Genomic DNA, 27,418 nt, shown 5'->3' on the forward strand with positions numbered 1-27,418 from the left:
TGTTCACCCCAGGACTTAACTGTTTTGGACACAGGGTGCATTCAGTTACAAAATAAAAACAGCCAGCAGCAAAAGAAAAAAAGAGAGACAGAGAAAAAACAAGCAATCTGTGTCTTTCCTGCAGCTTCTCATCACTCTGGCCTCCTTCCTGTGGGAGGACACCATGTCTCCGGAAACCAGAGGTGCCTACGGAGAACAGACCACAGGGCCACAGCTAACACTTGTACATTTTATTTAATTAAATCAGCCATTGTACATGTGGCAGCTATGTATTGTTAGTGCTGTGTTTTTTTTTTTCCATTAACTGATACATGCCCTCATAAATATATTCAATTAGTGTTATCACCATGGGAACAAGATGCTGAGTCATCAACTCAAAATTCACTTCTTCTCACAGTATTCAAGTTTTTTGATTACACAGCAAAAATCAAAATTTTAAAAAAAAAGTGAATAACCATTATATTGTTAACACAGACATCATCTGCACTGCAAGTTACACGACGGAAGTGCGTTCTTTCTGGAGCTCCAGTGAAGGGGTGAACAGAGGCCATCGTGTATCCGGAAGTCTCGACTTGGGCCCCTCTCGTGTTGGCTGCCAAAGACGATGCTTGCGTTCTTATCCAATGGCGAGAAAGTGCACACACTGAGGGTTAGGGGACTTGGCCTGTGGGGACACCTCCCTCTCAGGAAATCCCCTCTTGGCAATGCTACCTAGTGAGGCAGTGCCATTATGTGTGACACCAGGAGCAATGACTCCTTTTTGCACAACAAGAAGAGACCAGCTGGAGTTGGGAAACGTTCTGTCTGGGAGGACAAGACTCCTGCGTTGGTTTTTTAAATGTCATCTCCCTTGAATCTATTTTCGTTGAACAAATAAGTTGATCCAAAATGTATATGGTGAATATATTTGTGAATAGATATGACTAAAATGCCACACAGCTCCAACCACGAGGGAAATAAGACTACGTACATCGCGGGGATTGCTCAGATGATGGACCTCCCTTCTCTGAAATAAACACATGGGGAATGGCACAAGGGCACTCCAGAGTTTTTGAGGGAGTTTGGATTTCAAATAAATAAACCAAAATAAAAAATTTACTGAAACCAAATTTTTAAGGATTTCTCTTATCTCATCTGCAAACTTAAAAAAAAAAACCCCGACCTCATTGAAAAGTGAGAATTGCTTGCTCTGGGGACAAAGAATGAAAAGTGTCCATGTGACTGATCAGAAGACCAACGTGATTAGAAGGGTTCTGACTGTGGTTTAAGGTCCTTAAATGCTACATGCAGGTAATAGCGAAGATAGAAACCCTATGTATATTTTTAATATACATAGAAAAAGGAGAAGAAACCGCTCCCACACGGTAAAGGAGCTTCATGTGACGTGTGGTGAGCACAACCTGTTTCCTCTGAATGGTCTCCGGTGCTGTGGCCACAAGGAAGGACCACCGATAAGACAGCGTGGTTTGCTAAAGCAGCAATGGGGTCTGGACAACTACAGTAGTTACAGCTCTGGAAAATACCCTGCCAATGTGTCCAAAGTCAAAAAGACCTGAAGATGCTAGAAGGCCACAGGACGCAGCTGCTAGCACCTGGATACTTCTCTGCTCCCCCGTCCGCCCTCGGCAAGGCTGTGGGAGGATGCGGGGAGCCCAGAGCTCCGGCAATAAATGCTTAGGGCAGTTCCTCCCGACGGCCCCCCACCCTGGACCAGGGCCATGGTGGCACCAGAGGAGTGTTAAGGACTGGTGGGTCTGATGGGCTTCATCCGCAGCAGAACGGCGTCATCGTCAGGTTGTGTTAGCAGTATCTTCACTAACCACATTCAGCCATCGCTAGGGGCCTTCCATTCCACAAGGCCCAGTGTGGTCACGACAGGCAGTGCCTTTCATCCGACGTGTGTCCACCAGAGCGTTTTCTATGTACATTGTACCCGGACATCCCCTCGAGGGACGATGTCTCACCATCATCATGGGAAGAGGTCTCCAGGGACTTCCCCTGATCGATGGCTTCTTGTGGAGCTTATGTAGAAGCAAAGGACAATGGGGCAGCCAGTCCCCGGGGCAGCTTGGATGCCAGGAAGTCAGGGGCACAGCACCCAGGATTAAGGATGCTATCTTTGGTCACAGATGAGCTTACAGTTCAAGGGGCTGGGGACAAACTAACCCAAATGCAGTGTAGGTGCCAAAGTGGACATTTCAGGGGCGTCCCGGGCCAGGAGAAGGTCACTCTGCTAACAGAACGGCAAGGCTGCGTCCAAGGGGCGTGAGCCCCGGGCGCCCTCATTTGGCCTCTTGCTCCAGGTTGTCCTTGCAGAAATGCCGAAGGAGCTGCTGCAGGTCACACCGGAGGGGGTCCTGCTCCAGGGCTTCCGGCACATCCTCCAGCTGCTCCAGGTACACGCGCTTCCCCTGCGTGTCCTTCACCACCGCCCTCTTCCGTGTGCTGGCCTTACTGAACGTTGTCCTGCAGGGACACACAGGACAGGGTCAGTCCCCCTGCTCTGCCCACCCGACCACCCGTCACTCAGCCCCGTGTGAAGGGCTCAGCTCATGCCACGATCACGACTCCATGCACACCTCTTGACAAGCTAAGAACGACTCTTGGGAATTAACATTTAAAACTCCTTAACTTGGGGCTAAATCCAAAAGGGGGATGTGACCTACTTGCAGTTAGTGCTACTGACTTTCCCGCCTCCCAACATGAGAACGCGACGTGCCTCAGCTCCCTCTCCATGCTCCCTGTGCCCACTTATAAGCACAGGTCTTCATTGCACAACATGCCCTGACCACGGTTTACGCACCAGGTCCTGTTTTTACTTTATTTTCCTGATCGGTTGACTTGAGAGCAAGAAAGAGGAAGAGAAGCACGATGAATGGTTAGTTCCCCTTCGTCATGCGTTCACCGTCTGAGGCTCGTGGGTGCCCGAGTGGGGAGTGAACCCACCACCCTGGCCCATCGGGAGGAGGCAGTCAGGGCCACCTGGTGCTGTCATTACGCTGACAGGTCGGGACACTGTGAGTGTCCGAGAATGTGAGCCACGCTGGGAAGGAACGTGAGCACAGGGAAGGCGCGGCCCCTGCACCCGGCCGCCGGCCCTCTAACCCCGTGTGCACTGTGCTGGCATCTGGAAGCACCTGTCCGTTTGCCCCTCTGGATGAGAAAGGCGCCTTAGGTTCCAGTGGCTGAAACCAGATTCCGACCCTATTTTTCCGTCAGATCCTTTCTGCCCAGAACGAGTGGAAGCCACGTGGTTCAGGTGCCCTGAGGAGGGCATGGCTGGTCCCGCAGGCCACGCCGCGAGCCTGTGTGCATCCCGTGGCAGGCGAGGAGCAGCGCCCAGGACGGAGGGACACACACACAGCAGAACCCATAACCCGGGACCGAGCGACTATCCACGCCTCCACCCCAGCTCGATCCCTGCAGCTAAGCATGCAGGAGGAAGTGCTCTCGCAATCTAAGCCAGAGAAGATTTCATGAAGCTAGGCTGTACGAAATCGGTTTTTTGAAGATCTCGCTAGGCTATGCTGTGCAACATCTCATGCCATGAGAGCTCAGGAGGCTAAGCTGTACGAAATGTCACGTGAAGAAATCTCACGCGGCTAGGCTGTGGGGGTGGGGAGAACTATGCCCATGAAGATCTCATGAGGCTACACTGCAGGTGTTCCTGGGCTTCATGGGAGCGGGCGGATGAAGCTCCTGGCAGCGTGGGGGACAGAAAGCTGTCCTCGTCACCATGCCCAGAGAGCCACCCATCACATGGTTGGCAGTGAAGCAGCAACGGCCCCTTTCCCTTGCCCACGACTGTGTAGTGTGGGCTGACAATGGAAACGACAGTGTTTCTTTTTTCTGGGGGAGTGACCGTGCGTCCCTGCTGCCCAGTGGGGGGCCTCGGGGCAGGATGCAGGCTGCGGGGCCGGTCGCCTCTCAGACTCTGTGGACCCAGGGCAGCCCGCGGGTCAGACCCCAGCCTGTGCCGCCGCCTGGCCACCCTTCCCAACTGCCCTGCACCGTCCTCGGCCCGGGGTCGGGTTCAAGCCCCCCGAGGACATGCCCGGCTCCCCACAAGGGCTCCAGGTTCCTGCTCTTACAGCTGTGAGACTCGAAGGTGTTAGTGGGCAAGCAGCACGCCATGCTGACCCAAACCTTTTAATCACGGATCCGTCCTCTCTCAGGACCTCGCTCTCTACTAAACTGGGGGCGTGGACTTGCGCGTGGCTACCTGCGTACCTCAGGGCCTGCATGGGAGAGAAGGAGACGAACACGGTCACAAGCCACGGGCGACGCTATCTGCTGCTGTGCTCAGTCCACAGTGTGGAAGGACCCGCTTGAAACGACAGATCAACCGCCCCTAAGGAGCAGACCCATCCCGAGTGTCCCTTAAACTCCCCCGTTTGTGAGAAGCTCGATCCTAACGCTTCCACAGGCTGCCAGCCAGCAGCCCCTGCGGCGTTTGCGTCCTTCAGGGTCCCCCTCCTCACTGTCCCGCAGTGAAGTCAGGCGAGTCCTCTCGAGCTGCCCTGCGCCCCGTGTACACATCAGGCACATTCAAGAAATCAACCTCCAGACTCAAAACAAGCAGCAGCATCTCAGACACTCCATCTCGGGATGGTCCCCGTCACCATCCGGAGAACCAGGAATGTGGAATGAGGTGCGCTGCTGATACCCCAGCCCACACAGCTGTGTCATCTCCTCGGCATAGAGCGGGTGTGGAAAAGATCACACCTGTAACGTTCCACTTCAGGACGTTTCGGGAGCAATAGAAGTGTTTGCAGACATCCGCACACACCCACCATCCCTCCATCAAACCGCAGGGCCAGCGACGCGCCGGCACTTATGCTGCTCCTCTGGGATTTAGGGAAGGTGACAGGATGGGCAGTCTGCATACTCGAACCCGCAGAGGTCACCGAGCCCCTGATTCTGTGGACAGCAACCCAGGACTCCCCCTCAACGGGGGATAAAAAGGCTGCATCAGTTCCGGTCACTTCTGCTGCAAATGAGCTTGCGACCAATTTATAAACCTTGTTTTGCTTTTCAGAGTTTTTGGATTTTGTAATTGTACTAAGGTTTTATCTATCTGTCACTACAGACCCATTTCCTAATTATTGCAAGTCAGGACTTGAATTACTAATGTTTGTTTTATTTATGGGTATGAAATCCATGAGTTTTGCTCAGGCCTCTCACTGCACATACTGCAGAACACTAGCTAGCAGAGCGAAATCTCCCTCGAAGATCTCGTGAGGCCCTGGCCGGTTGGCTCAGTGGTAGAGCGTCGGCCTGGCGTGCAGGAGTCCCAGGTTCGATTCCCGGCCAGGGCACACAGGAGAAGCGCCCATCTGCTTCTCCACCCCTCCCCCTCTCCTTCCTCTCTGCCTCTCTCTTCCCCTCCCGCAGCCAGGGCTCCATTGGAGCAAAGTTGGCCCCAGCACTGAGGATGGCTCTATAGCCTCTGCCTCAGGTGCTAGAATGGCTCTGGTCACAACAGAGCAATGTCCCAGATGGGCAGAGCATCGCCCCCTGGTGGGTGTGCCAGGTGGATCCCAGCCGGGCGCATGTGGGAGTCTGTCTGACTGCCTCCCCGTTTCCAACTTCAGAGAAATACACACACACAAAAAAAAAAGATCTCGTGAGGCTAGGGCTGTGGCCATGAGATCTCAGGAGGCGAGGCTGTGCGCAATGCCCCGTGAAGATCTCGCTAGGCCATGCTGCAGGCGTTTTACTTACGGGTATAGACTCTGGGCGTTCTCTCTCCTGCCTGTCTCTGGGCCTATTCCAGCAGGCTCGCCAGCAGGGCGATCTGCGGCTCTCCGTCCTCCCCTCACTACCTGGGCGTGCTCATCACGTCTGTGGTCACCCCGCGCTCCTGGGCTGGGCGGCCGCAGCCGGGGCTACTGTTCAGGGTCAGGCACTCTCTGGGATGGCCCCGCACCCTGCTCAAGTGCACACGAGCAAGGACACAGCGCAGACATGAGGCGGCCACTCCACTACCTTTTCAAAGTCGTCTTTGGCTGAGGGAAGATCGGGGACGAGACAGGGGTCCCCCAGGTGCTTCTCCATCCTCTCTCCACGCACCACCGTGGTTTTGACGACTTTGCTGACTCGACGGCCTTCCACGGGCTCTGCCTGGAACCGGGAGGCCTCGCACAGGGCACCAGGCTCAGACAGTGTCACCTAACGGAGAAGACACAGGGCAGGTCTGTCAGAGGGTGACGGCAGTCCACTGTTCTGTGACGAAACAAACACAGCGTCACGTTACACACCCACCTTCCAAAGAAAGGAGCTGAGAAAGGAGAAGCGGTTAGAAAAGATAAATGCTACCATCAGTCGGTAATGACGCTGTGGCTGTGTGCACACAGCCGAATCCGGCTCTCAGCCAGGCACTTAGAAACCTGTCCTAGGTTATGTAAGACACAGTGTGGACAGGACACCCTGTGGAGCCCCCCCCCCCAATATGGCAACATTCTGCTCCGCGTTTTGAAGATCAAGTCCTCCCCAGAAGATGTCAGAAGCTGCAAGGCATATTTCTAGAGATGCTCATGTGCCTCGAAATAAAACTGTGAGGATGTGGATGAAGGAAGACAGAACAGCACAGATTATGCGTCAGAGTTCAGGTGTCCCTCAGAGAGGGGCAGGGAGAGCGAGACACTGTCTAGGGTCCTGGCTGGGGCTCTGCAACCGCCCGGCTATCCCCGCTGTGCACACAGGGGCCTATCCTGTCACACTGCCCGCCAGCCAGCAAGAGTCCAATCTCCTGGGCTTACTACTGGGTTTCTGCTGTGGTCAACTATGAAGTGGACAGAAAACAGAAACAAAAAGGATGAAGAAGACAATGAGTATAAGACTACAGGAGTCCCTGATGGCTATTTTAAAATCCCAGCACATCATGGAAAAGAATGAGCAGGTAAGCTGAGAGACACAGCACAGGACCATCCTCCTTGTCCAGGGCCCGTGTCACACCACATGCTGCCCCCACGTCAGACGTCCATGTCACACATCTGCATCACATGTCCACTTCTCACACCCACATCACGACACTCCATGCCATGCTCCACGAGGTCGGCCTCACGGCCTCACCTCTGACTGCTCTGTGTCACTCTTCAGCACCACACGCTTTATCACTTTAGAGTAGCCGTCCCCGTCCTCGATGCTGACAGGTTCCTGGGGCCGTCCCTGCACGGTGACTTCCTCTCTCTCAATGCCATCGGGGGACACATACCGCCTGATGACTTTCCTGGTAACCTGGAAAAGACAGCATTCATGCATCTTGCCTTCCATCGACAGGACTGGGCACCGAGGACTGCAGGCAGGAAGCCGCCCTGCAGGGACACTACCTTCTTCACCACGGTGTGTCCATGCTCGTCCATGTACTGCTCTTCCGTGACTGTTTCTGGGGGCATGTCAGGTACGTCATCTCCCTGCACAGAGAAAGACGGGTCACGCTGGCAGGTGGCACTGACCGAGGGGCTCTATGCTCCCAGGTGCAGGGTGCGAGGAGGTCAGATGGTTAATGGAGGCAGAGAAGCGTTACTGAGAGGCTCAGTCTCACCACAGTTGCTTCACAGAAAGGAAAGTAGGTCACCCCATGCTCAGGAGGCTCCAACCAAAGTCAGCCAAACCACGCGACACACAGGCAAAGGACATGCCATGCGGTGGAGGAGGGCGGGATAGCAGGAGTCTCGGCGTCCCCGTGGGCATGCCCCTGGAGCAGCCACGCCACAGCATCCCAGCCTCCACACTGGGAAAGGTCACCTGGCTGTGCACTGAGGCCGTGCAGAGCATGCAGGTGCCGCTGCTCTGGGCAGCCTCCAAGGCTGCAGGGACACTGTCCCTGATGTGCCATCTCTGAGCGGCCAGTACCTGTATAATCACCCGCCTGCGGACAACCCTGGTGGTGACCGTCGCCTCGTCCTCTGAGCTGGCCTCCAGCCCACCCAACTCATCCATGAGCTCCTGCAAGTAGGAAAGCGGGGTGGTTATCACACCAGGGAGCACCTCTGCCACGGGCTCTGCTGAGCTGGAGGGCATTTCTGGAGGTTCTCTTCTCTCAGCTCTGGGAACAAACCAGCAGGGGCCCCAACAACAGCACACAGGTCTCAATCTTCACCAAGGGCACAGTTTTTAGTTCAACATCCAAAAGAAACCCTGGCATCTGAGCCTGTCCAAGCCCCAGCGGGCCAGGACCTGCCAGAAGAAACCAGTGGCTTCCCCACAGGCTCCTGGGACTCACACTCCTGATAAGTAACCAAGTGGGGACACGCGCCTCCTGACTCTCGGGCTTCGGTTTGGAGTGGCCGGCCCGAAGGTCTAGCAGTGTCGGCTGCTGGTGGCCGACACTCCCGCAGGATGTGCCTCTTTGCAGCCTCATCCGGCCAGGTGCATCAGCGGGGAGGACACCCCAAGGGGTCTCACTTGCTCTATAGAGGCCCAGATAGGGATGGAGGCAGCACATCACCTCCAATGACAACATAACATCTCAGAAGCCACGAATCAAATCATTCACTTCACATGGAATATTATTCAAGAAGAGAGAAAACGACATTTTCTCAACATGTTTTACAAAACACCACTTTCATCTCGATATTCTTTTCTGCTGAAGAAAAACACATCGTCTAGGTCCAATTGTATATTAAATACGTTCAGGAACCTGCCGCCTAGAAAACAGGGTTGGCAAGGAACCTGACCGAAATCCGGTCCTCGGGTCAGGTTCATGAGATAGGAGGGTTAAAACCAGACAGACTGTACAATGCATCACCCAGAGAATTGTTCCGAATCTGTATTCACTTAGTTTAGGGATTATCGAGCTAAACTTGGTAGCTTTTAAGCCCAAGCAGCGTCTACAATACATTTGTACTAGAATTCACTTAAGCCACGACTACTGAGATGAGTGATTCTGGGTAAAGGCAAACATGAACGAAAAACTCATCATGTATGAATTCATTATTTCCGATAACTGCCCAAATTGGGGAGCTGTCCCCGCCGGAACTTCTGGTTTCAGTTTCGACGGCGCCTGCTGGCCAATGCCACACTCATAAGTGAACCAACAAATGTCAGTCTTCAGCCCCAAGATCTGTTGTGTTACCTTTTCTTCCCCCAAAGTTTTAATTCTTTTACCTAATTTTTTCCTAACTAAGATGGATACTAATATTAAAAAAAAACAACCCACTTCAACATCTAAATGTTTTTGAATTCTAAAAGGAAAAAAAATTGTTGTGGACCGTATATGGCAAAAAGCCATTTTAGATTCGAGGCTTAGCAAAAGGCTAAGTTCTCCCCACTCCGTCTCCATGTTTGGCTATGATGCTGAGTATTTGCACCCACTCTACTTGCTTCCTTAGGTTGCTGGAAGCAATATACATGCCCTTCCTCTGACACTTTGTTTTCGGAGGTTGGTAGATTTCACTAATGTATCCTGTTTATGCCTTGGGAGAGTTCCTGTCTTAGCCTTGGATGTGCAACTTTGTATCAGGGTCCTTGATTTGCATATGGTTATATAATAAAGCAAACTGGGGTTATGGGGCACTTGGATACTGCTAGGCATGTTGAAGAGTCCTCCCGGTCCCATAGTTTTTGTTTTGATAAGTGTGTTTCCTTAATTCCGCATCGTTATTAGGAGCCACACTGGTCCACGGCAAAAAATAATACCTAATTTGTACTGAATGAAGCTGAATGCTAACCGACTCACACGTGAGTATGTGAGAGTCACCTACAGAGCTGTGTAAATGCAGCTTCTTTCCCGTTCCCCAAGTTCAGGACTCTGAGGGAGATCCAGCCCCAGTCCGTGGTGAAGGGCAAGGACCATTCAGACCATGTTCTGAGAAGGAACAGTTCACATGGATTTCTTAACGACAGCCTGCACCCCTTCCACAACGTCAGCGCTCCCTGAACAAGGGGGGACACTGGGCGGCATCTCATGATGCTGACATCCGGAAGCAGCAATATGTTTAGGTAGAAAGCCCTACTTCTGAGCCATCCCTAGAATTCGCACTCGTGTGCAGACTTCGTCCCGCACCTGCTACAGCGGTCTGAGGTCGCTAACTGAAAAGCTGTGTCAGGAGTGTTATTCCAGCCAGCATTCAGTTTTCTTAGCGCAAGGGTTTCCACAGATAAAATTCAGGCTGGTGGTCAGGTAGCTAGAATTGCAGCAGTGTATCAATTTTTCTAGATTGGCTGGTTCCCAGGTTTTTAAAAAGGATTGAGTGGTTCACTTGGTCCAGGTTCATTAACTTAATAAACCATGTAGTTTTGCAGTAAAAAACAAAATGAAACAAAACAGAAATCTTAAAGAAATGAGAACTGGGAGAAGGTTTGTTAGCTGTGAGCAGGAAATGCAGAAGGGAATTCTTTCTTACCTTTTGAAAAGCTGAGTTTTCACCGAGGTTTTCAAAGGCTGGTGGCTGGTCATCGTTGGACTCCACTATCACCAGGCTGGTTTTCCGCGGAGAACGGCTTTCCCTGAGTTCTGGGGAGTCCTCGGGCTCCTGCACCACGGGCGAGTCTGCCCGCTCCCTGGGGCTCGGGGTCTGGAGGTGGGGCCTGTCATCCTCAGGGGTCCTGCCGGGAGAGCCAGCTGCTGCCATGGCCTTTTCAGTATCTGACTCTTCTGTCCCCGGGGCTGTCACACTGAAACGGAAAGGCCAGGTTCAAGTGGACCAGGTGCAGCCCCGGCTGCCACCTGCTGAAGCAGGGGCCTCGGAAGGGAACATGGAATGCCCTGCACAGTCATAAAGGTCAAATACGTTTTTGAAAATTTGGCCAAGATAAATGAAATGTCAATAAAAGGGCCCCTGTGAGGTACAGTGTAGAGTCCCCTCATGGACACCACAGAACCAGGAAAGGTGTATCCAAGGCCCCCATGAGCTACAGTGTAGAGTCCCCTCACGGACACCACACAACTGGGAAAGGTGTATCCCGAAGGTGAAAAGTTCCCTCCCTGGGCATCATGGTCAGCTAATCACTACCAAGTACAGAAGTCGTGATTCTATCTTTTCCCTAATAACTTGAGAACTGAAGGATTGAAGAAGTTTGACTGACAGAGTCTTTTGAAGCAAGAGTTAGAATTTGGCAAAGTGTAAAAAGCAATGAATAAACCCCATGTTCATACAGTTATCCTGATCCTAAAACATAGGAAGAGCCTTACTCTGGAAGGCTGTAGGACTTGATGGAACGAGCTGTTGGCATGACAACTCTTCCCGCTGACAGACTATGGAGTTATCCCAGTGTAAGCCTATGGTCTCAGTCTCTGATAGAAGGGAATCCTCCACTTCTCTGCTCTGCTTTGACGCCCCTGACCCCCATCTGTGTCCCCGGTTCCCCTCTCTCCTGTCCCCTCCTCACCCCTTTTCTGTGCGCATCCCCTGGATCTGCAGACGGACAGGGCCCCGCAGGAGAAGAGACCATTCATCACCTGCGTCCCCGTCTGTCTCAAGTTCCAGTATCCACACGGCTCACCGGGCGACAAAGGACACTGTGAGGCAGGCCCCCTGACACTGTTCTCAGATTTCGGGGCCGGAGACCAGCTTGTCCTCAGATCCGTTTCTTTTTCTAACCAACTAGTGTTGTTTGAACAACTCTTGGCCTTTGCAGCCGGGACGCCAGCTCCAGGCTATGCTGCTTGGTCACATCCCTCTGCCCAACCCACCTGCCCCTCACCTGCTAGGCGAGTGTCTGTACCCCATCTGTGCTGACCATGAGACCCCCAGCTGTGCGGAAACCAAGCCCCACCCCACTCCGCCCCTTGCTTCTCATCCCATGAACCTGCCACCAACAGGCACACGCCAGAGCATCAAAGAGAGGTGTGGTCCCACCATAATCTTAACTAAACAATGCTTTCATAGGCATGCCCTTGACCTTCAACCCCAGACAGGACTTAGGTGTGTATAACTATCACGATTTATAGATGAGGAAAGGGACTCAGGGACTCGGGCGCATGTCCCAGATCACTGACTGGGACGCGGGTTCAGTTCAGGCAGGTCTGCGCCCACAACGTGGCCACCATGGTGTCTCCCACGTTATGTTTTTTCCACAAAGCCCTGGCATCTGTGGGGTCGTTACAAATGTGCTGCAAAGGACTGGCGCCTTTTTGCACCCGGCCCCTCGCCGTCTCGGCCTTCTCTGAGCACTGACCGCACTGGACGGGCTTTCTGCTGAAACTCACAAGTACTCTTGCTGGGGCTTCAGAGCGGGCTCCCAGGTCACCATCCCTGCCAGGCCCTGGTGCACCTGTTCCTGGCACGTCTGGGGGAGGGGCTCGGCTGCTGAGCTATCCTCGTCTATTTTGGGGGTACCGTCCTGAAGAGTGGAATAGCCGATGGAAAGATCTTCATCGGAGACCATAGCGGGGTGGCCAGAGGACCCTCTCTCCCTGGAGGCCGTGTGCTCAGGCGTCTGCTCCTCCTGAAGTGCTGAGAATCCTGCAGGGAACAGCGAGAATTACGCACCGCAGGGAGGCTCACCCACGCCAGATGGAGGGTGACACAGTGACCATCATGTGCCATGTCCTGGGGTGGGTCCACGGGGACAGAGCCGAAGGAAATACTGTCTCTCACCAACACACCGACTGTCGGGGCCTCAGGCAAGGAGGAGTCTATGGGAATGCAGAGGGGCCAGGCCATAGCTGCCAGTCAGTGAGCACCAGGCCTCCCAACCCAGGGCTGACCATCAGGGGAAGGACACGCTGAGGTGACACTTAAGGGGAAGCAATGCTGAGCAGGCGTCGGCTGTGACGGTGGAGGCAAGGAACCCAGACGGTGGGAAGGGTGAGAGTTCACGGTAACAACAACCGAGACGGTCTGCATCTCCCTGCCCGCTGCCGCTGCACGGCTGTGTCACCCTGCCTCACACAGCTCCATAGTCACAGCTCTGTACGGAGGGTTAGGAGGGGCCCAGGGGCTGGCTAAGGACTTTCTTTCTTCTCTTTTTTTTTTTTTCAAGAGAGAGACAGGAAGGGAGAGATGAATAAGAAGCATCAACTTAAGTTGTGTCACTTCAGTTGCTCATTGATTGCTTCTCACATGTGCCTTGACTGGGGGGGGGGGGGCTATAGCTGAACCAGTGATCCCTTGCTCAAGCCAGCGGCCTCAGGTTTCAAACCTCGGACCTCAGCGTCCCAGGTCAACGCTCTATCTACTGCGCCACCACCAGTCAGGCAAGGCTAAGGACTTTTATGACATCCAGCAGTCACAGTGACAGGTCACTGAAAGGTCTGAGGCGGAGCTGTGGCGGGCCTTCACCTGTTGACTCCCCAAGTATCTGCCACGGAGCAGGCACTGCTCGGAGCTTGTGCAGAGTGTGAAGGAGGTGGAAGAGCCCTCCTCATAGTGAGCTCAGGAGAGGAGGGACCAGATGGGGGCAAGTGCCCTGGGGAGCTGAGAGGGAAGGACGCCCCACAGTATGGGGGTAGAAGGTTCCAGGGTCTCAGCCCAAGAATGCACAGCACCCAGGAGGACAGAGGGACAGCTGGGAGGCCCTTGCCCAAAGTAACACGGGCCACCTGCACTCGGTGACAAGGGAGAAGCCCCAGTAAGAAGGGAAGAGGAAACCAGAGAAGCAGGTGTCACGGAACTGGGGGAAGGCACTGGGTAGACCGTCCGTGTCAGCAGTTGTTGTGGACAGAATGTCTGTGTCCCCCTTAACGGTCACTTGTTGGAACCCAACCCTAAGGTGATGGCCCAGCCGATGGAGCCCTCGTGAAGGGGGCTCCTGTCCTGACGAGCACAGGCAGGAAGCTGGCTGGCTCTCCCCCTGGTCTCGGATATCCAGGCTCCAGGACTGAGAGATGTAAATGTACTCCTGTGTGACAGCCACGCGGCCACCGGTGTTGTGTCACTGCGCACCAAGCCAAGATGGCAAAGAAACAGACGGGGCAGTGCACAGACATTACATGCATGGGAAGTCTCAGGGAAGCAAGGAGGGAATGGTGTGAGCACCATGGGTGACGGTTCTTCCGCTAAGAAAAGGCTGCAGGCCCAGAGGCCCTGAGCTAACCACACACACACACACACACACACACACACACGTGCACACACATGCACTGTCTGACCTTCGCTGTGGTCCAGGGTGATGGTCTGTTCCATCTCGGCGTAGCTGTGGCCAGCACGCTCCTGGAGAGGCTCCGTGCTGGCTTCCAGGAGGTGCACGATGTCCATACGGTTGATCTTGGTGAGACATTCTATGAGACTGGTGTCTGGGAAAGGAGAGAAAGGCTTCTATTACACGAGAGGGGCACCCTTTCTACAGTCTCGTTCCTGTAGCTGCCTTCCTAAAATTTAGACATTTGTACAGGAAATAGCTAGAAAACAAGTAAGGATATTTGTAAAAAAAAAAAAAGAAAGAAAAGAAAGAAGAAAGCAAAAAGGACAAACAAGAGATAGGCAGAAAGAGCTCCGAACCGTCCTGGGGACCAGTCCAGACACGCCCCACAAGCAGACCTGTCGGATCATCTACAGCAGTGGTCCCCAACCCCCGGGCCACGGACCGGTACTGGTCTGTGAGCCATTTGGTACCAGTCCGCAGAGAAAGAATAAATAACTTACATTATTTCCGTTTTATTTATATTTAAGTCTGAACGATGTTTTATTTTTTAAAAATGACCTGATTCCCTCTGTTACATCCATCTAGGACTCATTCTTGACGCTTGTCTCGGTCACATGATATATTTATCCGTCCCACCCTAAAGGCCGGTCTGTGAAAATATTTTCTGACATTAAACTGGTCCGTGGCCCAAAAAAAGTTGGGGACCACTGGTCTACGGGACCCCTGTTGAGTCTGAATTTCAGATACAACACAGACTGCTGCAGCACAAGCACATCCCATGCATTGCACAGTACGTGCTTATAGTGACACAGTGTTTGTGACGGTCTCTAACTGAACTCTGGCGGGTGCCCTGTGTTCTAACGGCTGAAATCATGCGAGTGCACCCAGAGGGCGCGAGGCGGGCAAGAGCACGTGGGCTGACCCCACCAAGGAGGCTTCCGGCTGGAGCTTCTGAGATACCCTAAGAAGCGGCCTGTTCAGACCAGGGCGGGGTGAAGAGGCGTCTTGGTTTGAGGAGGTCAGAAGGTCACACACAAGGCACCGTTAGGGAATATAACGGCCTAACCCTCTCCCATCTAAGCAGGTTAGAAGTAAAGGAAGTAGGAACGGAAGGTGGTCACTGCTGGTGAAACCGGGCAGTTAGTTAAAAGGAAACATGCCCGCTCTCCACATTTGGACAACGTAGGACTCTAACAGCATTCCTCCTCGCAGCCAGGGCTGCCGCCCCCTCCCACCGGTGACTCGGGTCCACACACACGATTGAGAAACGTCCTCCTGAGTCCTCATGGGCCTGCAGGGGCGCTCAGCCCGTTAGCACCTGTCGCCTGACTTGACCGAAGGACAGGGAAGCATGCATGGGACACAGACCGCCCGGCCTCCCACTGTGCCTCCCGCCCCGCCTCCCTGTGGCCCTGCCCCCCCCCCCTGTGCCTCCACCTCCTGGAGCCCCCCCTACCCTGCATGGCGAGTTTCTGAAGCCCTGCCCCTGGAGCCCCACCTCTCAAAGCCCCGCCAACCAGGACTCCACCCCAGAGCCCCTCCTCCCAGAGCCCCGCCTACCAGGACTCCACCACCAGAGCCCTGCCTGCCCCTGGAGCCCTGCCTCCCAGGGCCCCACCTCCCAGAGGCCCCACCCCTAGAGCCCCGCTTATTAGAGGCCCCTCCTCCCAGAGCCCCGCTACCAGGGGCCCGACCCCCAGGGCCCAACCTCCCAGAGCCCCGCCTACTAGAGGCCCCACCCCCAGAAACCCCGGTTACCAGAGGCCCCTCCTCCCAGAGTCCCGCCTACCACAGACTCCACTCCAGAGCCCCTCCTACCAGTGCCCCTCCTCCCAGAGCCCCGCCTACCAGGGGGCCCCACCCAGAGCCCCGCCTACCGGGACCCCGCCCACCAGTGAACACAACCCCGGAGCCCGCCTACCCGTGGCCAGCTTCCCATCCCGCTCCAGCCAGTACTTCAGCAGCGCGTGACTCTGGTCCTGCAGGGAGTTGGGGTTCTCCACCCGAATCTGATGGATCTGCTCCTCGGTGAAGTCCAGCTCTCTTGCTAGTTCTGGAAGAGAGGACACGGGTCCGGGTCCAGTCTGTGCACACGAACCTCCGCGCTGGAGCTTCCACACCCGCTGTGACCCCACCTGCGAACTGCCGAGGGACCAGGTCGCTGTCTCCTGCATGCCGACAGAGGCTCCCCTATTCCTCTGCCCCCCTAAAGCTAGTCACAGACTTATCCTTGGAGGGTGGGGCCTATGGAGCCGAACGCCACCCCAGTGGGAAAAGGCGGTTCCTGGCTACAGTGGTAAAATAAGTGTATTCAATCCCGTTCAACTCCCAACTGCAGAAGACCGCAGGGTCCGCTCACCCTCCTGAACCCACGTCACCATGTCACCGGGAGCAAGTCGGCTGGGACGGGGGAGACCTGCGTCTCACTCTCCGTCAATCATTACGTGCCGGTTCACATACAGGAAGTCCTATTCCCGGGGCCCAGATAAATCCCGGTGGTGGCTGTACCGTGGTGCCTGAATAAGATCCTTTCTGTGACCCGATGTCACGTGAATAACGGTCTAGGAAGAACCGACCGTAAGAGGAAGACACCGGTTTCTCTCTCCTGTCTACACTGACATCCTGTACCGACGATCAGATCACACACCATGGAATGCGTGTGTGTACGCTGGAGAGCAATTGGCCAGGATCCTTCCAAATTAAAAATATCCTGCCCTGGCCGGTTGGCTCAGTGGTAGAGCATTGGCCCGGCATGTGAAGTCCCAGGTTCGATTCCCAGTCAGGGCACACAGAAGCACCCATCTGTTTCTCCACTCTTCCTCCTCTCCTTTCTCTGTCTCTCTCTTCCCCTCCTGCAGCCAAGGCTCCACTGGAGTAAAGTTGGGCCAGGCTTTGAGGACAAATCCATGGCCTCGGCCTCAGGCACTACAATAGCTCAGTTGCCGAGCAACTGAGCAATGACCCAGATGGGCAGAGCATTGTCCCCTGGTGGGCATGCCGGGTGTATCCCGGTCCGACACATGCAGGAGTCTGTCTGCCTCCCTGCTTCTCACTTCAGAAAAATACAAAAATAAGATCCATGCCCTTTGCCCAGCGACTCCACCTCCATCCAGGGGCCCCACCCCAGAGCCCCGCCTACTGGGGGCTTGTGCCCTGGACACACACATAGAGAGATGTTAAGGGCACCAGCCCGTGCTGCCGTGAGCAGGGCACAGCGTGGGCTCCATCAGCAAAGGCCACAGTTAGAATGGCGGTGCCTTCACCACAGAATCAAAGAGCCACTTAAAAGAAGGAGAGAGGTATATGTCTGTGACGATGGAATACGTGTGAGGAACAGTGAGTGAAACTCTGCTTATCTTTAAATAACAGGCATGGGTGTTTCTGTGAAAACTCCCTCAGACAGGAGGCCAGGGGACCCACTACAGGTGAGACCCTGTCACACTGCAGTGTGTGGGTGCGAGGTCTTACTTTTCAACAGGTGTATAGTTATGACAGTTAACATATGTCTGCATGCACACACATTTAAGAAACAAAATAAAGTGATTCTGAATGTTAACCTATTTAATAAGTCTACTAGGGGTATCCTGCTTCCCTTTCTTCCCCTGAAGGCCTCTGTTTAATAAACCTGATCAGGTTTTAAGAGAAAGGCCACTCTCCCTGCTTCCAGTCACTTATTCCTGATGACCGATGACCTGCGCTAAGGGTACCGGGACTCCTAGTCGTCACCAAATGTTCATGAAACAGAAAGGAGACAAACACACCGCTCACAAAAATTAGGGGATGTTTCCAAATGAACATGAAGCGATAAAAAAGCATTTGATTTTTTTTATTAAACAAGAACATCAGAGTAGCAAACGACAAGTCAAAGAAAGTTGTTCAATTACGCAAATGAGATGCAAAACCAACTTTAACTTCATTGGTGAAAATGCACCAGACAAAAAGGCTGAAAGTACTGGGGTGTCTGCACGTTCCCTGACCCCCTAACTTTTGTGAGCAGTGTATTTGTTTCAATAAAGTAGTTCCAGGTGCTATAAACAGAAGTGAGACCAAAAAGAAAAAAAAAAGGAAAAGAAAGCCAGAAACGGATGAATCTTGCTCTAAATGTTAAGTCAAGTGAGGTAGATGGGCAAAGCCATGATTGGTGGCTTGTCCTGATGGTGGAATCCCTTTTTCCCTAGTCAGTTATTTAACATGTTGACTAGGTTCCACCCTTCAACCCTCCTTCTCAGGTAACTAGTGCATCCCATTCATGTGTGTCTCAGCCGTCCGTCCTCCAAAGCCGGTCTCAGACCTGGAACCGTGGCTAAAATGAGGAGAGCCAGGGCTGAGTCTCAGGTTCCACATTCTAACAATGACATCCAACGATGGTTTTGAAAACCAGCCCTCTCCCCCAAGTTCAGGCGCCCACCGTTCCCAGAGGAGGTGGTGAGGGCTTAGGGGGGCTCCTCAGAGTCTCCCAACCTGCCCTTCCATCACCCTGCATCCCAGAGGCAGCACAGGATGATCTTACGGGAGCCAGGATTTTCTAACTTGTCTTTGATTGTTCCTCTCACTATTCCGCATGGCCTTCCTCAAGGAAAGAAAGAAAAGAAGAGAAAAGAAAAAAGAACTAAAGAAAAGACCTTTTGGGTCATCCCTGACGCTTGGCTGATGCAACAATGCCACTTGAACCAAGCAGGCTTTGTCAGAAAGTGGGTCACGCCTCACGTTACCTGTCCAGCTGAAGCCGAGGTGATCGGCAATGTAGGCCAGCCGCTCCTCCATCCGCTCCTGCTCAGCCTGCTGATCTATGGAAGGTCAAGAACAGAACAGCCATGCTGTCTACGACAGGAGAGGACCCCGGGACTGAACGTCCACAGAAAGGAGGTCACTGGGTCCAAACATCAGATGACAGCACAACTGAGCCACGGCATCTTAAAATCGTACTGCATTGTGTGTCTGCCTGACTTGTAGAATGGAAATGGAACGGGACAGATTTAACGGAAATCGTGAAAACCACACGCTGCCACACCTCTCTAATCAAGACCAGTCCCTGCCCATAATGCTGGGAGCTGCGGGTCTCTAACATGCTCGGGACGGTCTAATCATCTGCGAGAACACTATCAGAAAGTAATAGTGTCCCTCATCCCACACCGGAAGCCTCCTAACAGGCCTGCAGAGGGGGCTCATCAGTTAGGATCTCCCCTCAAGGCTGGGGTCATTTCCCAGCAAGGTCCATAGGAGATCGAGACCTTGGGCAGAAGAGACCATCCTGGGCTTGGTTTTGTTTTGTTTTCCACTGTGGCCAGAAACAACACTTGCCTTGGCCCTGATGACCCTGGGAGAAGGGAGGTGAAGTGTGTGTGTGTGTGTGTGTGTGTGTGTGTATGTGGTATTCATGTGCGTGTCTGCCTTTGGGGCAGTGTTTTTGTCTGCTTACTAGTAAGCAAGCTCTTACAAATGATGATTTTCCATGTATTTTTAACTCTCCCCCCCACACACACTAATTGATGGGCAGCATTTTCGATCCCGGTATTGTGACATCTTTCGTCACACAGGTTGAAGACCTGTCTTCACTGGAGAAGTATCAGAAGCTCAGGGGCTATTCCTCAGGGCCTTGGCGGTTTCTACTCTGGGAACTCCGGGCCACCACCCCACACAGAAATCATGCAGAGGGTGAGTTTTGTTGTCTGCTGCGTCACACCGGGGCACGCCTTCCCTGTGTGCTGGCCACATCCACAAAAAGCACACTTTACCTTACGTGTGGTTTGCGTAAAGTGGTTTACCCACAGCCTCTGAGAGCCAACCTTTCTGAATCAAAACCAGATCCACAAAATTGGAATTTTCGTGAGAGGTGAAATCTTGGAGCCCAGGGCTTCCTAACGATCACAGAATGAAGGATGCATTATTTTCAAGTAGACAAGAGCGAGAGAGAAGCAGGGACCCCTCATCACAGACCCCAGAATCCGGGTAGACACTCCTGGCCAGAAGCAGATGGGCTTCACCCGGGGGACCGGGCGGGGGGCATCCCGCAGAACAACAAAACTCGCCGTGGGCGTGGCCGCCAGGGCCTGGCATGTCATGTTCCCGTAAGCATTCTCGTTTTGCTCAATCTTGAGATTGTTCTCACAGACAACAGTGCACAGAGAAAGCACAGGACGTGGAAGGCTTTGCACCCACACAAGAGCTGCTACAGAAAAGCCAGAAGGAAATGAGACACAAACCACCAAAAAAAAAAAAGAAAGGAGAAAAACAAAAAAGAAAAAAACAAAACCACACACACACGACACAGCTACATGGGGTGGTGACATGCGTGGTGCCCAGGGAAGCCCCGTGGCAGCAATACCTTCAGCATGGTCATGGCCATTCTCATCCGGGATGCGTTCAATCAGAGTCTCGATGGACTCATCCCAGATGGGCCTTGTGTCAAAGATGTCCTCGGGGGCCGAGGGCTCGGTCTCAGCGGGCGGCAGGCTCTCGATCACCGAGACGTCCAGGGTGCTACTGCTCTCGTCATCGGACCCTCCCTCCTGCTCCCGCTCTGACTGAGTCAGCCTGTCTACTAGCTTGGACGCCTCATCACTAATCTCCTCAAAGAATTCTATGGAGTTCCTGTAAAGGTCAAAGAAGGGCTCCTTGCTCTCCCGCGTGGGGCTCGGGGCCCCCCTGCTCCTCACGGGCAGCCGGGAAGCTGCAAAGAACTTGGGTCTCGTGGCCGCGGTGTCCTCCGACCCGAGCCAGCACCCGGGCGCCTCTGCCCTCTCCCTGCTCTCCACCTCCATGTGACTTCTTGTTCTCACAGCACAGCTGGTCTCCAAGTCCAGAGGACGGGTATCACATTCCGATGTGCCTCTATCGTCTGTGGCTCTGCCGCCCGGGGAGGTCTGTCCCAGGGGTGTCCCCATCCTCCGCATGGGGAAGTCCAGGTGTGGAGGTGGCGCCTTCACGGGGATTTTAGACACTGGCCTCGTCTCTTGCTCTCCGTTGTCCTCATGAGGGTCCCCCTCCTCCTCCTCCACAGGAAGCGGGGCGGGCGTAGCAGCGGGCACAGTCCTGACCGGGATCCTGGACTTGCTCTCAGAAGAAGGCACGTTCTCCATGGGTGCGGTGGGGATTTCAATGACTGATTTCTGCTCCTCTGGGGAAGAGTCAGGAGAGTCGTCATCATGATCCAAATAAACGGACCTCGTGACAGTGGAGAAGTCCAGCTGAACTGGTTCTGTGGGGTCCGGGAGGGCAGGGTCCGCCATCGCCCTCCCACGGGCCGGAGGGGGCGCGGTGTCCCCGTGCATGGGGAGCAGGTCCTCGGCGCCCACAGAAGCAGCCTCCTCCCCCGACGTGTCCACAGGGGCTGGGACCCCTGTCCGGGAGGGAAGTGGACAGTTCGGAGCAGGGGCTCCCTCTCCCTCCTCACTCAGGTCATCAGGAAGCAATTCAGCCTTGTCGGCGTCTTTTGATTCTGAGAGTGTCAGCGAGGGAGCGGGTGTCTCCTGCCGCGGAGGTTCCACGGCCACATCCCCCTCAGTCACCTCCTCGGTGATGGCCTCTGCCCCAGGGTCTTGCCCGATTTGGAAGAAGTGGAAGCTTTCGTCGGCATAGGACCTCTTGGTCATATCGATGGCACCGCTGCGGGTCATCTCAAACAGCTTGCCCTCTTGAAAGAGAAATGGATTCTGTTCGCTGGTCGGGGTCCCCTCCTCCGTGGGGGTCCGCGCCGGAGTGGTGTCGGGGCTGGTGCCCTGCGACTGTCTGTCCGCCATCAGACCAAACACCTTCTGCTCCTCCTCCTTCACCCGGGCCTCGAAGGCAGCGTCATCTTCACGGATCTCACTCCAGGAGTCAGAGTCCACATCCGGGGTGGTGATGATCACGCTGTTCACATGTTCACCAGCGATGGCAGAGGCACTGGGCATAGTGGGCTCGGAGGAGGCGGGGGCTCTCTCTGATGGCCTCCCCCACAGGGTGCTCTGCTGTGTGGGGTCCGTCTCCACGCCCTGGTCCTCCAGATCGGATTCCCTGCTCACAATAGTCCCACCGGAGGAACGGGCCACCACCGTGCCTCCCACAGAGGACGTGACGGTCACAGAGCACATTTCAGAAGAGTGAAAACTGGCGTGTCTTGCGTCCGTTTGAAATGCGCTTTCTTCACTGGAGAAGAAAGATGGAGAAGGGACATTTTCATAGGGGCTCACGTTCTGAAGATCATCAATGTCCTCAGTCTCAGCTGGGTCAGGCCCCAGCCTGTCCATGGACAGCCTGTCCGTCTGAATGGTGATGGGTGAGTCGGGCATGGGGCAGTCCCCAGGAGAGGCCACAGTGGCCTGGTGGGTTTCTGTGGCCTCTGTTTGTGTCACAGAAGATGCAGAGACGACGTCTTCATCGAACCCTCTTCCTGCAGATGCTGGACAGTCAGGCAGAGAGGACAGAGATGAGGAGCCTCCATGGGGGCCATCTCCTTGTGGAGACCCTCCTTGGGAAATGGGGGGCTCTTCTCCTGCAGTGTCCTTCCTGTCGGGGTCCCGGAGAGCAGGTCCCTCACAGACCGTGAGCGCCTCCCTGCCGTCAGAGCTGGTGGAGCCATGGGGGCCCGGGGAGGCGGGCATGGCCGGACTGCGGGGACTCTTTGCCTCATACCCATGGCCGGCACAGACTGCTGGCTGGTCAGCATCTCCATTTAGATCAGCGTCAGATGGGCCAGGGCCTCCAGCAGGGCCGGCAGCACGGTCTTCTTCGGGGCAATGGGGGTCGCTTCCTCTTTCTCCCTCTGGCTGATCAGGTTCTCCCTGGACATCTTCACGCATCCGAAAAGTGTACTGTTTGGAAGCGATGGGTTCGAACTGTAGTTCCTCAGGGCTGGAGCTGGAGTCCAGGCTGGATGGGAGCGGGGACGGAGGCTGCACACAGATGACTGGCTCCGCGAGGAGTCCCCGGTCAGCGCCCGTGCTCAGTTGCGTCAACTCAGGCTCGCTCTCTGAGGAGGACCAGGCCTTTCTGCTGTCTGAGGTCGGCGTGGCGGGGACGTCGGCTCCGTCCTCCACACTCCCCACAGGCGGCAGCGGTGGGTCAGCCGTGTCGGCCGAACCGTTGGCATCCGTGTCAGAGGACGAAGATGTGTCCTCCAGCCTCAGTTCTCTTCTGCCGTCCCTCTTCTGCCGGGCTTCTTGTTCAAGTTCGCCGAACGTCTTGACCTTGGTGACCATCTTAAACATCTCCTCTTCGGGTGTGAACCTCTTTCTCTCCCCGTTCTCCGAGTCATCCTCCTCCGCACATTCGTGAATCACGGCTGGTTTGGGGGTGCCTGCGTCGGAGGCCTTGGGTGTGACCTCGTAGCTGACTTCTTCCGAGCTGGGGGTATCAGGAGAAAGAGGGCTCTTCCCCGAGCTCTCCACAAGTGACGTCTGCTCAAGACTGTCATCCTCGGCGCTGCCGTCTGGGTCGCGAAGCAGCCTGGACCGCACGGCGGACACCTCCGTGAACAGTTCCGTTCTGGGAACGGCCGCGGGGAGAGGAAAATGACTTGGGAGGACGCTGGCCTTCACCTTTGGTTCCACGGGGCTGTTCTCCAGGGAGTCGCGGCAAGGGGACTCTCTCAGGGGGCTGGGCTCCAGGGAGTCCGGGGTTTTGTGTGAAGAGTTGTCCTCCAGCACGGGGCTGGCCTCCAGGGAGTCTTTGTGGCTCACTGTCAGGGACTCGTCCGCCCCGGGGCTGAGGACCTCGGTGGTGTTCGTGCGAGGGAGCGGCAGTTCCAGCCCTGGGGGGCTGCGCGGGGCTGCCTGGGACAGGCCAGTCCTCAAAGGAGCCTCGGGCAATGAGGGCTCGGGGCTTAGAGGTCCCTGAGCTCCAGGCAAGGTCTGTGTCTTGTGGGCAAGAGCACCGTCATCATGGGTCACGTCCTCAGTCGGCCCAGTAAGTGGTTCCATTGCTGAGGACACAGTGCAGCTGCCTGGGCCATTGCCCCGTTTGGGGCCCGTCTCCCTGGAAGGGTCCAGGGTGGCCTCTGTCACACACCCTCCCCGGGGCTCTGTGTCCTCGGTGACGGCTGCGGCAGGCTCTTCGGCACCATCGGGAGTGTCTTTGGTGGCAGGGCGCCCTCTCCCCGAAGGAACGTCTGCTTCTATGGCAGCAGCTTCACTGGTTTCCCTGAGTTGCTCCTCGCTTTTCTTTGGTGAGAAAGAGAGGCTTTCTGGGCTCGTCTCAGGGGTCTCGGCCAGGCCCTCGTGCTTGTAGCTCTCTTCCGAGCTGACCTGAGGGGTCCCTTCCATCAGGCTGCCGCATGGGGACCCCGCCGTCCCGTCCTGCCGTGGGCTGTCACTGCCACTGCTGTCCAGGCAGAAGGTCAGAACCGGGGGAAGCTCCCCACTGTCAGACTCGGGCAGGAAGGCCTTGTGGAAGGGGCTGGTGAGCACCTGCTCCAGGACCAGCTGCACCTTCTCCGGCTCCTCCCTCCGGCGGAACTGCTGGTACCGGTCATTGTCCTCCAGCTCCTGCTTGATGACCTCAGAGAAGTCTGTGGAGGGCCTGCGGTCGGGGCTGATCTGGAGGTCCCCCTCTCCACGCTCATCCACGTCCTCTGCAGTGGCTGGCCCCACCGCAGGGGGCAGCGTCTGGGGGACAGGCCCAGTCTCCTTCCCGCCCGCGGCCACCCCTCTCGGCCCGGCGGCCCCACCAGCCCCTCTTCTGGGTTCTGTCGAGGCCACGCCTGTGAACCTCTGGCCGCGTCTGATGGTCGGCATCTCTGTTTTCTGTGTGTCTGTCTGGGTTGGTGTCAGCCCCCTCTCCTTCTCTGCCCGAATTTTGCCTTTTTCCTGCAGCGGCGGCTTTGTTTTGGTGGATTTGTGCTCGAAGAGCCCGGTCTTGTGTTTGGATGGGTCCTGCCCGGACTGAAAGGCCTTCATCAGCTCCCGGACGGACATGGTCTCCTCAATCTGCTCTGTTTTCGAGGTGGGGGACACGGGGGCTGCCTTGTCTGTCTTCCCCCCAGGTGACACCGAGAGGCGCTTCTCGGCTTTCCCCGAGGCCGGTCCCGGTGCGGGCGGGTGCTTGTCCGTCCGTGCAGCGGGGGACGTGGGCAGGCGTTTGTCTATCCTCCCCGAGGACACAGATGGGTGTTTCTCCGTCCTTCCTAAGGGCGACAGGGGTGGGCGCCTGTCTGTTTTACCTGAGGGTGACACGAGTGAGTGTTTCTCGTTTTTTCCTGATATGGACAAAGGTGACTGTTTCTCATTTTTCCCTGATGCAGACACTGGGGAGTGTTTCTCGTTTTTTGTTGAGGGTGACACAGGCGAGTGCTTCTCGTTTTTCCCTGATGGGGACACTGGGGAGTGTTTCTCGGTTTTGCTCGGCGGCGAGGCGGGAGGATGCTTGTCGGACTTGGCAGAGGCGGTGAGAGAAGAATGTCTGTCCCCTTTGGAAGAGGGGGACACTGGGGCCCGCCTGTCTGACTTCAGCGGAGGAGACGCAGAGGGCTGGGACCTGGGGCTCACCCGCCGGGGCACCTCCTCTTTGCCTTTGACTCTGACGGGCAGCTTGCTCCGGCCCTTCTGCTCCTCCTCCACTCTCTTCTGGAGGGCCTTGACCTTGTCCCTGATGGACCCGATGGGCGTCTCCTCCACTACAGGGGACGTGGCCTTTCCGGTGGGGAGGGGCTCAGGGGCTAAGCCCATGTCTTCCTCTAAGGACTCTTCTGAGCTACACTTTTTAAGTTCGGTCTTTCCTGCACCAGTTTGTGGACTGTCCTCTTTTTGTTTCTGTTTTTCTTTTAATTTTCTCCGCACTGGCTTCTTGATGCCCAGGCCAGGTCTAGGCTGTTTCTGCGTCCTCTGTGTCTCGTCCGTGGGGACATCCTTCCCTTTGCTTCCGGAGCGCCCGTCCCCGGCTGCACGGGGCGCCGGCCGCAGGCCCCCTTGGGGGGCGGCCTGGTAGGAGCTCAGATCCTCAGCGAGGTAGTTCACCAGCCCCGTGGCATCCTTCTGTCCCTGTGCTGGGGTGTCCCTCTCTAGTCTAACCTCCACACAGGGGGCCTCGGGGACCTCTAGTAGCGCCCTCCGCCTGGCCTCCTCTACCTCCTCGTCACTGACGACAACCCACTCCTCGTCCACGGGCCCCCTCTCCGGCTGGGGCCCCGGCCCACGGCCCTCACCCCCCATGCAGGGCCCCCCACGCAGGATCTTGTTCACCTTCTCTAAGTCCTCCTTAACTCTCTCCACGATTTCAAAGGGCTCCCCGGGCTCCTCCTCGGCAGCCCCGGCCCTGGCCAGCTCCTTGACCCTGAGAGCACCCGCCCTGTCGGACACGTCCGTGGTCAGGAGGGCTGTCATCTTGATCAGGTCTTGCTTCATGTCGGAAACCTCCGAGAGCAAGTCCGGGCTGGCCAGGACGGGGACTTCATTGACCAGGTGGCTTTTCAGGACTGACGTCTCTGTAGATTCTGTCTCATCGTCTTTGATGCGAATGAAAAACATTGAAAGTAAAAAGGAAATCAAAAAAGACATCGGCAACGGCAACCGGGACCCAGTGACATGGGGTCTTTCTTCCTGTCTGTCGTGCGTGGTGGGAGGGGACAACAGAATGGGCTGGCATGGCGGATCCACAAGGTCTCGGGAGACAAAAGCAAAGCAAGGCTAACGGAAGAGAAAAGGAACAAAACAAAACAAAACTGAAAAGGAAGATGAGCAGGAAATAACTTGCTTCACTGTCGCACGCGAGGCACACCCACACGTACAAGAACAGCGCCGTGACAGTTGAGACGCACACATGCACACGCAACACCACGAGTCAGACAAGAGACGGGCACAGTGAAGTACACGGAGGCATCTCAAGATTGCTCAGATGGAACGTCAATGTCGAAAGAAAAATAAACATGGAGAAAAGGAAGAGAGCATCAGACGGTGCAGAGAGTTCATTTCCTCTGGGAGAGAGCCAGTGAGAAGCACAGCTCAGGACAGCATCTTAGGACGCTGACACGTGCTTCTGATTGTTTGTTTGTTTGAATCATGTGAAACTCTGGAGTCCAGCACATTCGGCTCCGCCAGACTCAACGACTGAATCCACTGCAAACCGGCATCTCGTGTAAGGAAACGCACACCTGACAGGGAACACAAAGACGGCCTCGTGCAAGGAGGCAGGGCCTTTCCCTCGGAGCTGCCTCCTTGTGCAGATGGACGCTTACTCGACAGACCAAGGAGGGAAGGAAAGGAAAGGAAAGAAAAACAACAGAAACCACGGTGGTGATGAGACACATCTGTGAGAGTCCGGAGTTAATAATGTGATGCACACGGCAACCCGCGTCAGAGACAGTCACACGGACACACGCACAGGTATGTAAGCCAAGTTATTTCCATGCAAAGCAAAGGCGGAGTGGAATGGGGAGGGGAGGGCGGTCAGGAACGAACAGACAGGGGCAGCGTTA

The 27,418-nt window shown here is 55.3% G+C and overlaps 1 protein-coding gene across 47 annotated transcripts in view; it reads right to left on the reverse strand.

The window, feature by feature from the left end:
- Positions 1-270: 270 nt before the first annotated feature.
- Positions 271-27,418, reverse strand: part of ANK2 (ankyrin 2) — a 380,522-nt gene continuing 353,374 nt past the window's right edge. For 22 of the 47 annotated variants that reach the window (XM_066234064.1, XM_066234103.1, XM_066234095.1 and 19 more), the window contains 12 exons: positions 20,357-26,449; positions 18,744-18,818; positions 15,953-16,084; positions 14,039-14,182; positions 12,155-12,410; positions 10,350-10,620; positions 7,858-7,950; positions 7,332-7,415; positions 7,075-7,239; positions 5,989-6,171; positions 4,147-4,238; positions 271-2,466 (listed from right to left, as the gene is read on the reverse strand). In XM_066234064.1, coding sequence (XP_066090161.1) covers positions 2,283-2,466; positions 4,147-4,238; positions 5,989-6,171; positions 7,075-7,239; positions 7,332-7,415; positions 7,858-7,950; positions 10,350-10,620; positions 12,155-12,410; positions 14,039-14,182; positions 15,953-16,084; positions 18,744-18,818; positions 20,357-26,449 — 7,772 coding nt within the window. In that variant the 3' untranslated portion in view covers positions 271-2,282. The remainder of the gene's footprint in view (positions 2,467-4,146; positions 4,239-5,988; positions 6,172-7,074; positions 7,240-7,331; positions 7,416-7,857; positions 7,951-10,349; positions 10,621-12,154; positions 12,411-14,038; positions 14,183-15,952; positions 16,085-18,743; positions 18,819-20,356; positions 26,450-27,418) is intronic. The other 25 variants (XM_066234369.1, XM_066234251.1, XM_066234288.1 and 22 more) reach the window with 4 other exon arrangements.

The sequence above is a fragment of the Saccopteryx bilineata genome, chromosome 1, assembly GCF_036850765.1.
Source record: "Saccopteryx bilineata isolate mSacBil1 chromosome 1, mSacBil1_pri_phased_curated, whole genome shotgun sequence".
In the NCBI taxonomy this organism is placed as follows: Eukaryota; Metazoa; Chordata; class Mammalia; order Chiroptera; family Emballonuridae; genus Saccopteryx; species Saccopteryx bilineata.